Source organism: Mobula hypostoma, chromosome 12, assembly GCF_963921235.1.
Source record: "Mobula hypostoma chromosome 12, sMobHyp1.1, whole genome shotgun sequence".
NCBI classification, from domain to species: domain Eukaryota; kingdom Metazoa; phylum Chordata; class Chondrichthyes; order Myliobatiformes; family Myliobatidae; genus Mobula; species Mobula hypostoma.
In genome coordinates this window covers 65416451-65428492 of record NC_086108.1, presented here as the reverse complement: position 1 = coordinate 65428492, position 12042 = coordinate 65416451, and the positions used below count along the sequence as shown (strand labels likewise).

General features: G+C 37.8%; 1 protein-coding gene across 5 annotated transcripts in view; it reads right to left on the bottom strand.

The window, feature by feature from the left end:
* The window catches only part of LOC134354873 (inaD-like protein), a 332069-nt gene that overhangs the window by 257117 nt on the left and 62910 nt on the right, over window positions 1–12042 (bottom strand). For all 5 annotated transcript variants that reach the window (XM_063064296.1, XM_063064298.1, XM_063064297.1 and 2 more), the window contains exons 13-14: window positions 2839–2915; window positions 1237–1293 (exon numbers count right to left, since the gene is read on the bottom strand). In XM_063064296.1, coding sequence (XP_062920366.1) covers window positions 1237–1293; window positions 2839–2915 — 134 coding nt within the window. The remainder of the gene's footprint in view (window positions 1–1236; window positions 1294–2838; window positions 2916–12042) is intronic.

Genomic DNA, 12042 nt, shown 5'->3' with positions numbered 1-12042 from the left:
TGGGAATTTGAAGAGGGATCATGTAATTATAGTGATCATCCCATGACTAACAATGAGACTTTCCTCAAAGTCCTTGTGCAAGGTCAGAAGAGGTGAAGATTTCTATAATGATTTGAATGGCAGGGAATGACTGCAAGGGATTAGGCAAGAAACTACACTTCTTGTAAACAACAATTTTTTCAGCATTCTTGTTTTTTTTCTGTTACAGTGAATGTTATTAAATATTTTTATCAGTTTAAAATTTTTAAGTTTTAACATTATATTTGTTTCATTTTTTGCTTGAGTGTTATTGAAACGTTCAGAAACACATCTGGCTGAATCTAAGGATTTGATTCTACTGATGTCAGATTGTTTATCCGCTTTTAGTGGGCAGGCTTAAACTGGCTACCCAACTAATGAAACCTTTTACCAGAATGGATCCTTCTCACTGGCAAGATTGTTGTACCATGAGCTGTAAAGTGAACAGTTTGTTGAGATTTAAATTAAAATTTATTTTGGAGTTCAGAGTTCTTCACCACTGAAACCTGAGGCAGAGGTTACTGCGGCATTTAAGTAAAAATTACAAAAATAATATTTGAAGCACAGAAAAACTCAGAGAGACAGGGATTGACCAAACACCCTACTTTGGCATAAAAATGACAATAGGATTCAATTTCTTTGGTTGGAGATGGAGAACAAATAAGTATTGTCTTAAAATTAGGAAGAGATTATTTAGGAGTAAAATCATGAAGTGTTTGCTTGGATTAAAAATGGAAAAGTAGACATTGCACTTTCTACCTGCTCCACATCTCTCCCCTCTTTCTATGATCCTCAGATTTGTGTTGACCAAGAGAATAGATAAGTTGAGACACAGACCAACCTTGGTTCAACTATATAGTTAAACAGGCATAAAGAACTGATTGGCCCAATTCTGTTCATATGTTCTGAATTACAAACAGCAGAGAAAACATTCTAAACCAGATTTTACTCATCCTATTTCATAATTTCAGTAAAAATTGCCAAGGGAAAAAAGGAATAACATCTCAATGACCCCTTCACAAACAATAACACTGGTAACAGTGGAAGCATTGCAGGCACTTAAGAAAATTTAAAAAATAAGTAACAGAAGTGGTGACACAGAGCTAAAAACTTCACTGCTATGCCAAACTAACACACCAGAATAATTAACATTCTGCTGCCAGCCCCAACCTAGAAACAAATGAAGTCCCACTCATTATAATCACTGTATTGTGTTACCTTCAAATATTTCAGCATATCTTCATCATCACAGATCCGAGAATCCACATTAAGCACCTGATTACAAATAAGGAATAAGAGAATTGAAGTGAATGTAACACATGTTTCACTCAACTATCTGATGGTTTCTAATGATACAGTTTAACATCCTGATCATAAATTAACAGAGGCAATATAGAAACATAGAAAATTAAGAATCTTTATTTTTAGAATGGAGAAAACTTTCTCAACTGTTATGAAATATATTGTTGGGCTCTGTTTGGAGAGAAGGAAGGTACTCCACAATGTTGCAATTATTTGATTTGTTGAGTGAGTTCCTATCCTATGACACTATCTCTCCACGTCAAAGCATTTAGTATGATCTCTGTTCCTCAACAAGAAAATAAAAATCTTGACATCTTCTTGAAAAACACTTTGTTTCTAATATCTTATAATATTCTAATATCCAGAACGAGGGGTCACAGTTTGAGGATAAAGGGGAAGCCTTTTAGGACCGAGATTAGGAAAAACTTCTTCACACAGAGAGTGGTGAATCTGTGGAATTCTCTGCCACAGAAAACAGTTGAGGCCAGTTCATTGGCTATATTTAAGAGGGAGTTAGATATGGCCCTTGTGGCTAAAGGGATCAGGGAGTATGGAGAGAAGGCAGGTACAGGGTTCTGAGTTGGATAATCAGCCATGATCATACTGAATGGCTGTGCAGGCTCGAAGGGCCGAATGGCCTACTCCTGCACCTATTTTCTATTTTTCTATTTTCTATGTTTCTATCTTCTTCTGATTAATGTTTTTTAATCTTCAGAAGGCAGATTAAGAGATGGCAGAAGCAAATGAATGACAATGAACGTTGGTACCAGAGTCTACTTGGCAAAATATACTGCAGCAAGAGAGAAGGATGATGAATTGAGGGCAAAGAAAACTCAAATCACCACAGGAAGCAAACGGTGAGCATAGATATCTCAGAGATATCATCAAAACAATTAATTTGGTTGTTGCATGATGCAAAGCATTCAGAAAGAATATGTTTAAAGCAACAAATGAAGTAGAAGTTCAAAAAAACATATCGCAACTAGATCAAGAAAATCTGCTGACACTGATGGGCTACCTGACAAGCATAAAATGTACTTTTCGATTGGGTAATTTAGAAAGATACCCTACAAATATTAACAAATGCAATAGAAGTAGCTGCATATGAAATCTTTTCACCTACAATTATTTCCCACTTACAAACTACATTTAAACATCACCATTTCATCCACAAATAAACATAACAGATAAATATGTATCAAGTCCATCATAAATTTCAATGCATCTGTAAAATGTGACAAACTGCATTATTATAATTACATAACCATGCTAAATAGTTCAGAAATACATTTCATTAATCCTATTAAATTTCTAAGGAAGCTATTTGTACTGTCAGGAGTACTCAATGCAAAAAAAAGAACATTATTTACTTCAGTAATTTCTTTTAATTTGGAAATGAAAACTACATTTTACTCTCTCCATGCAAATAAAATTTAAGTATGGATTGATGAATACCATTCCTTGATTTTTTTTTTATCCTCAGTTTTTATCAGCAAAACTGGAATTAGAAAATCATACCATCACTTCATACTCTGCCCCCAAACGATTTTCCCATTTGCTCTTTAATTCTTCATGTGTTGCAGCAGGTCCTGTACCTAAAATTTTAAAATGTTACATTAGATTTAGCTTAGAGGATTCAAACAAAATTACTAAATTAGTTAACAGTACACAAATTCATCTAGGCAGAATAAAAGTAATGGCTATCAATGCCATGCTGGAAACACTATTGAAATTGAGATTGAAAACTTTGTAAGTGGTATAATAACAAAAACCTCTCACTCAATACCAATAAGACCAAGGAAATGATTGAGGACCAGGAGAGGGAAACCAGAGGTCCATGAGCCAGTAATCATTGCAGGATTAGAGGTGGAGAGGGTCAGTAACTGTAAATTCTTGGGTGTCACTATCTCAGAGGATCTGTTCTGGACCCATCATATAAATATAATTGCAGAGAAAGCACGACAGCACCTCTACTTCCTCAGGAGTCTGTGGAGATTCAGCATGTCATCGAAAACCTCAGCAAACGTCTATAGATGTGTAGTGGAAAGTGTGCTGATTGGCTGCATTACAGCCTGGTATGGGACACTAATGCCTTTGAGCGGAAACTCCTACAAAAGGTAGTAGATTTGGCCCAGTACATCACAGGTAAAACCCTTCAAACCATTGAGCGCATCCACATAAAACATTGTTGTAGAAAAGCAGCATTTATCATCAAAGATCCTCACCACCCAGGTCATGTTCTTTTCTCACTGCTCCCATCAGGTAGAAGGTACAGGTGCCTCAGGACTCACACCACCAGGTTCAAGAACAGTTACTACCCCTCATCCATCAGGCTCTTGAACAAAAGGGGAGAACTACACTCATTTAAAGACCTTGTTATATTGTTGGATGTTATATTGTTATTTTGTGTTATATTTCATGCCCGTTATTTATTGCTATTTATTTATATCTGCATTTGCAGAGTTTATTTACAGTTACTGATGTTTACAACCTGGTTACTGTTCTACAGATTTGCTGAGTATGCCCACAGAAAAAGATTCTCAGAGTTGTACGTGGTGACACACATATACTCTGATAATAAATTTTACTTTGAACTTTAAACTATGCTTCACTTATCTTCATCTAGTTATGCCTACCTTTAGCACTGTGCACTCTGGGTCTCCACAAAATTATGTATACTCTTTGTATTTTAAACAGGCTACCAATATTGATCCATGGACTATTGATAATCTATTGATCCAGAATCAAGCGCACAGAGCTAATGTTTTATTAATTCTAGCATACTGGGTTTATTGTTGTAATGGGCTTAAGAGAATCACTGTACAGAAAGTAAATGCAAGCAAATTTGTTTCCATAAAGATATTTACAGTGAATAAAATATTGAAGATAGAACAGAATGTTTCACGATTCCGTAGAAATTTAGGAAGTGAGTAATCTGACTCATTTTCCCTCTAATAATGTTCAGCATAGATAACTTTCCGCTGAAATTTCAAAACAGTAGCTAAAGAAATGTTATTTGGTCTGAAGCCCTGTTACATCAACTATCTCCAACACTTCTAGCAACTTGATGACTGAAAGCCTTATCCATGCCTTTCATACTACTGATAGTTCACTTTTGCAGTCAGCTTCCAGCTGCCACCCATTTTCTGCCCTTTGCAGAAACTCTGATCCCCATGTTTAAAAGCCACATTTGCATCTGATAGAGCAATATCCTACAATTATTATTTTCATCTTTGCTTTTAAGATGAAAAACAAGAGTAATCTTTTCCAGTTGTCCAAGGTAATTCTTGCCAATTCTGGCCATTTTGCTATCTTCATTTAACTGTTCCGCTATTAGCTGAAACTCTCTGAAATCAAAGCTCTTCTTAAATTTGCTTCTCTGATTTCATTGCTTCCTTTTAAAATGCTCGTTGAAATGTACCCACTTTAACCAAACTTTTAGTCACGTGCCCTCATTTTATTCTTAATGAATACTTTGCTTCAGCATTCACCAGTGAAAAGGGCCTTGGCAATTGTGGGGATGACTTACAGCGGACTGAAATGCTTGAGCATTTAAACATTAAGAAAGAGGATGTGCTGGAGCTTTTGAAAAGCATTAAGTTAGGACCAGGACCGCATGAGATATACACCAGGCTGCTGAGGGAGGAGATTGCTGAGCCTCTTGCTATGATCTTTGCATCATCAATAGGGATGGCAGAAGTACTGGAGGATTGGAGGGTTGCAAATGCTGTTCCCTTGTTCAAGAAAGGGAGTAGAGATAACTCAGGAAATTATAGATCAGTGACATCACTGGTGGGCAAGTTGTTACAGAAGATTCTGACAGGCAGGACTTATGAGCATTTGGAGAGACATAATCTGATGAGGGATAGTCAGCATGGCTTTGTCAAGGGCGGTCGTGCCTTATGAGCCTGATTAAATTCTTTGAGCATGTAACAAAACACATTAATAACGGTTGAGCAGTGGTTGTAGTGTATATGTACGCAAACAACAGGAAATTCTGCAGATGCTGGAAATTCAAGCAACACACATAAAAGTTGCTGGTGAACGCAGCAGGCCAGGCAGCATCTCTAGAGATCTTCCTAGAGATGCTGCCTGGCCTGCTGCGTTCACCAGCAACTTTTATGTGTGTAGTGTATATGTATTTCAGTAAGGCATTTGATAAAGTTTCCCATGCAAGGCTCCTTCAGAGAGTAAAGGGGCATGGGATCCAAGAAGACCTTGCTTTGTGAATCCAGAATTGGCTTGCCCACAGAGTACAAAGAGTGATTGTAGACGGGTCATATTCTGCTTGGAGGTCAGTGACCAGTGGTGTGCCTCAAGGATCCGTTCTAGGACCCTGTTCTTCGTGATTTTTATAAATGACCTGGATGAAGAAGTAGAAGGGTGGGTTAGTAAATTTACTGATGACACGAAGGTTGGGAATGTTGTGCATGGTCTGGAGAGTTGTCAGAGATTACAGCGGGACATCGATAGGATGCAGAATTGGGCTGAGAAGTGGCAGATGGACTTCAACCCAGATAAGTGTGAAGTGATTCATTTTGGTAGGTCCAATTTGAAGACAGAATATAATATAAATGGTAAGACTGTTGGCAGTGTGGAGGATCTGAGAGATCTTGGGGTCCATGTCGATAGGACACTCAAAGCTGCTGCACAGGTTGACAATGTTGTTAAGAAGGTATATGGTGTGCTGGCATTCATCAACCGTGATATTGAGTTCCAGAGCCGTGAGGTAATGTTACAGCTATACAAGACCTTAGTTAGACCCCATTTGGAGTATTGTGTTCAGTTCTGGTCACCTTACTACAGGAAGGATGTGGATACTATAGAGAGAGTGCAGAGGAGATTTACAAGGATGCTGCCTGGATTGGAGGGCATACCTTATGAGAATAGGTTGAGTATACTTTTCTCCTTGAAATGATGGAGGATGAGAGGTGACCTGATAGAGGTGTATAAGATGATTAGGGGCATTGATCGTGTGGATAGCCAGAGGCTTTTTCCCAGGGATGAAATGGCTAACATGAGGGGGCATAGTTTTAAGGTGCTTGGAAATAGGTACCAAAGGGATGTCAGTGCGAAGTTTTCCCACACAGAGTGGTGGGTGTGTGGAATGCACTGCCAGCGGCGGTGGTGGAAGCGGATACAATAGGGTCTTTTAAGAGCCTCTTAAATAGGTACATGGAGCTTAGGAAAATAGAGGGCTATGCACTAGGGAAATTCTAGACAGTCTGTAGGGTAGGTTACATAGTTGACACAACATTGCGGGCCGAAGGGCCTGTAATGCGCTGTCAATTTCTATGTTCTATAATAAATTGGACCACAGAGAGACAGTTTCCACTTGTACAAGAGTCAAAAACAAGAAGTTACAAATGTGAGAACATATCTTAAAATAAGATAAAAGTCCAGGAAAAGTTTATTTACTGAACAATTTAGAAGAAGGATTATCGATGGAATTTAGTAAAGATTAATCACCTTATTTATATGACGAAATGTGTTCAAGGTTTCAGAATCAAAATCAGAATCAGGTTTACTATGACCAGCATATGTCATGAAATTTGTTGTTTTGCGATAGCAGAACAGTGCAATACATAATAATAATAAACTACAAATTACAATAAATATATACAAAACGATAAATTAAATAAGTAGTGTAAAAGAGATGGTAAAAATACTGAAGAAGTGCTCATGGGTTCATTTTCCATTCAGAAAGCTGATGGCAGAGGGGAAGAAGCTGCTCCTGAAACAGAGTGTGGATCCTCGGGCTCCTATACCTCCTCCCTGATAGTAGCCCTGGGTGCTGGAGGTCCTTAATGATGGATGCTGCCTTTTTAAGGCATCGCCTTTTGAAGGTACCCTCAATGCTGGGGAGGCTAGTGCTCATTATGGAGCTGGCGGAGTTTATAATTTCTGCAGCTTTTTCCAATCCTGTGCATACCAGACAGTGATGCAGCCAGTTAGAATGCTCTCTACGGTACAGCTGTAGAAACCTGCGAATATCTTTGGTGACATACCAATTCTCCTCAAACTTCTAATGAAACATAGCCCCTACAGTGCCTTCTTTGTAATTGCATGAATAAGTTTGGGTGAGGATAGATCCTCAGAGATGCTGACACCCAGGAACTTGAAACTGCTCACTTTTCCTTCTTCTGATCCCTCGACGAGGACTTGTTTATGTTTCCTCAACTTACCCTTCCTGAAGTCCATAATCAAGCCCTTGGTCTTACTGACATCGAGTACAAGGTTGTTGCTGCGACACCACTCAACTAGCTGATCTGTCTCACCACTGTATGCCTCCTGTGCATTACCTCCTTTTACATTATTAATTCAAATACTTTTATTTTAATTATAAACATATGTTTATATTTTACTTATGTAATATTACAGTCAGTTAGACTGTCATTAAATCAGTGTATTCACCAGTAAGGTTAAGTCTAAGCTAAGGCTTGCAAGAGAAAAGGGTACTACAGCATAAATGGAAATAGGGGGCTTGTTGATATCTTCTCTGATAAGATGTTGACTTCAAATCAAGTCAAGTCAAGTCAAGTCACTTTTTATTGTCATTTTGACCATAATTGCTGGAACAGTACACAGTAAAAATGAGAACTTTTTTCATGACCATGGTGTTACATGAAACAATACAAAAACTACAAATTCAAATGAAAGCCATTCATTTGCCTGAAGACAATATCAGAGAGGGACAAAAGGATGGAGACATTGATTAGCAACATATAACATTAAAATAGAAAAAAGGAAATAGAAAAGGCGTGTCAAAGGGCAGTGTTATGACGGTCATGGGAGATTTCAATTTTCAGGTAGATTGGGAAAATCAGGTTGGTAATTGTTCTCAAAACAGTCAGTTTATGGAATGCCTACAAGATGGCTTTTTAGAGCAGTTTCTACTAGGGGATCAGCTATACTGGATTGGGTTTTATGTAATGAACCAGAGGTGATTAGGGAACTTAAGGTAAAAGAACCCCTAGGAGGCAGTGATCACAATTTAATTGAGTTCAACTTGAAATTTGATAAGGAGAAAGTAAAGTCTAATGTAACAGTATTTCAGTGGAGTAAATAAAATTACATTGGTATGAGAGAGGAGTTGGTGGAAGTAAATCGAAAGGAGATGCTGGCTGGGATGATAGCAAAGCAGCAATGGTGTGCGTTTCTGAGAAAACTGAGGAAGCAGGATAGATGTATTCGAAAAAAGAAGAAATATTCAAATGGCAAGAGAGTACGACTGTGGTTGACAAGGGAAACCAAAGCTAACAAAAAAGTAAAAGGGGGCATACAACAAAGTAAAAGTTAGCTCGAAGGCAGAAGATTGGGAAGCTTATAAAATCCTACAGAGAATAACTAAAAGAATCATTAGGAGGGAAAAGGTGAAATATAAAAGCAAGCTAGCAAACAATATCAAAGTGGATTGCAAAAGCTTTTTCAAGTATATAAATATAAAAGAGAGATGAAAGTGGATATAGGACCACTAGAAAATGAGGCTAGGGAAATAATAGCAGGGGACAAGGAGATAGCAGATGAATTAAATGAGTATTTTGTATCAACCTTCACTGTGGAAGACACGAGTAGTGTGCCACATGTTGAAGGGTATGAAGGAAGAGAAGTGAGTACAGATACTATTCAAGGGAGAAGGTGCTTAAAAAGCTAAAAGACAGAAGGGTACTTAAGTCACCCGGACCAGATGAACTGTACCCGAGGGTTCTGAAAGAGGTAGCAGTAGAGTCTATGGAGGCATTAGTAAATATCTTTCAAAAATCACTGGACTCTGGCATGGTGCCAGAGGACTGGAAATTTGCAAATGTCACTCCACATTTCAAAAGCTGACATTGGAAATGGTTCAGAGGAGGTTCACAAGGATGATTCTGAGAATGAAAGGGTTATCATACTAGGAACATTGATGGCTCTGGGTCTGTACTCACTGGAATTTAGAAGGATGACAAGGGTGGATGTCATTGAAACTTTTAAATGTGGAAAGGCCTAAACAGAGTAGATGTGGAAAGCAACATACATCAAAGTTGCTGGTGAACGCAGCAGGCCAGGCAGCATCTATAGGAAGAGGCGCAGTCGACGTTTCAGGCCGAGACCCTTCGTCAGGACTAACTGAAGGAAGAGAGTTAGATGTGGAAAGGATGTTTCCCATGGTAGGGGAGTCTAGGACAAGAGGGCACAGCCTCAGGATAGAGTGGCATCCATTTAAAACTGAGATGCTGAGAATTCTTTTCAGCCTGACAGCGGTGAATTTGTGGAGTGCATTGCCGCAGGTAGCTGTGGAGGTCAGATCGTTGTATGTATTTAAGACAGAGCTTGACAGGTTCTTGATTGGACATGGCGTCAAAGGTTACGGGGAGAAGCCCAAGAAGTGGGGCTGAGGATGGGAGGAAAAAAAGATCAGCCATGATTTAATGGCAGAGCAGACTCCATGGCCCAAATGACCTAATTCTGTTCCTATGTCTTATGGTCTAAAATACCTCTGAAAATTACCATAATTTAAAATCCCCATGTTAATTCATCCCAGTGAACCTGTCGTTGCAAGCTGCGACCATGTGATGGTGCTGTAGCTGCACTGTGATGTTCATCTCTACAGCCTCTAAAATACTATATGACCATATGAAATTGGATAGTTTATGTATTAATATTGTAGATTTAATCTTTAAGAGAAAATTTGAAGTCAAGTTCTTTTGAAAAATACACTAGAATTTTATTTGCCTCTACAGAAGGCTTAACACCAACTTTGTTTGCTACTTTCAGTGAAAGGTCAGCCCAAGTCCTGTGATATTTGTTTAATTTTTACTTATCTTTATTAACTACCATCCACCAGTTTTTAGCTCATCTCTGTATAGATATATTTAAACAGAAGAGGTTAATAATGATGGGTAAAATTTAACAAAAATTGATCTCCTATACTTCAGTCTTGTCATGAGATATTTTGGGACACTGGGAAGTTTTATAGTACTAATTTAAATGCTCTTATCTATTAAAAACGTACTTTAATAACAGATGTCTGTCAAATGATCCAGCAAAAATGCAACAGTCCAAACTCCAATGATCCATCTTAAAACTTGTATTGCCATAACAATCTGATGTACAATCTGTGTATGCATTTAGCTGCTTTTTAAAGTTTCAGAAGTTTATCAAAACCATTCCAAAAATGTAAATAAACTACATTTACTAGATGGTAACACTATATCACCAAGTCATCTGTGAAGACAATCTTCTGCTTTGTAAACTTACAGCAAACACAACTGAAAAAAAGATTAATATCCCAATCAAGAATCAAAATGAGGATTCATAAAATTTTAAATATAAATATGTGTTTGTTCCTCAAGTGCCAAGTCTCTGTAATTTTTTGAAAATCCTAAGATTATCAGTTTGGCTATTCCTGTGATTAACGAAAAAAGTATGGACAAATCACTACGTGAACCATCAAAAACCCCTGATATATTACCGACTATGATTTTCAAATTTTGGAATTTGACAATGAAAATATTACAATGGAAAATGTAATATTAACAAAAAAAAAATCAGCTTTTGTTTTGGGGTCTTGCACATAAATCCGTCATGAAAGTTGTCAACTGATGCCTTCAAAGAGTACAGCAACACTATCCAGTCAGGTCTGGCTGAAACTCTAATTCCTCACTCAGTAATTACTGATAATAAGTCAGCCAGGGTTGACAATAAATATATAATTTCTTGAAAGTGTATCAATTTCACCAAATAAATTTCCAATTTAGGCTCTTCAAAACTCTCTGTCTCAACCCTCCACATCCGAGTAATTATAGACGAGTGATTACTCTATATGCATATTTCATTTTTGGATCCATTTTATAAAATTCCTGCTTACAAGTACAATTATTTTTTTCTCCCCCTAGGTGACTTGCTAACAACCTAGTTCTGTAGGCTCTGAGCTGGTTGATAATGCCAATATGAGATCTGCAGATTTTGCCAAACTGAGCCAGGACATAGCTACTGAGTAGTCCACTATCCAGGCCATACTCTCAGTGTTTCCATCAGGAATAATGTAAATGAGCCTCAGGACCCACACCACCAGTTCAGGAGCAGCTATTATCCATCAACCATCAGGATCTTGAACCAGAGGAGGATAACATTACTCATCCCATCACTGAACTGGTCTCATCACCTACAGACTCACTCAAGGCATCTTCATGTCATGTTCTCAATATTACTTGCTTGCTTGTTTATTTTCTTCCTTTATGTACTTGCACAACTTTCTTGTCTTTTGAGCATTGGTTGTTTGCCCGTCCTACTGGGTGTGGCCTTTCAATGATTCTATAGTATTACTACTAGTTATTGTGTATGCCCTCAAGAAAATTAATCTCAGGGTTGTATATAGTTACATATAGGTACTTTGATAATAAACTGATCTTTGAAGTTTGAGCTTTAAGCTCTTTCTGTTGTCCAGGCTGGATTTCTGCAAACGCTCGGTGAAGGAATTGAAGGTTCTCAATGCTACTGTAAATGCTCTTTCTTCAATATGAGTAGTCATGAGCCAGAAATTCCCATGAGATTGATAGCACTATTACATTTCTTAATGTTTCAGAGTTTTCTAGTGCTTCTGTATCTATTTCTAATAACAAAACCACCTGCGTGAAGTTTATGTATAATCTGTATGCACTATTCCCTCAAAGCTGTACACGTGCACATGCAGTAAAATGCTCCCATGCACATTGCCTTTGTTTTTGTGCAGTTGGAACTTTC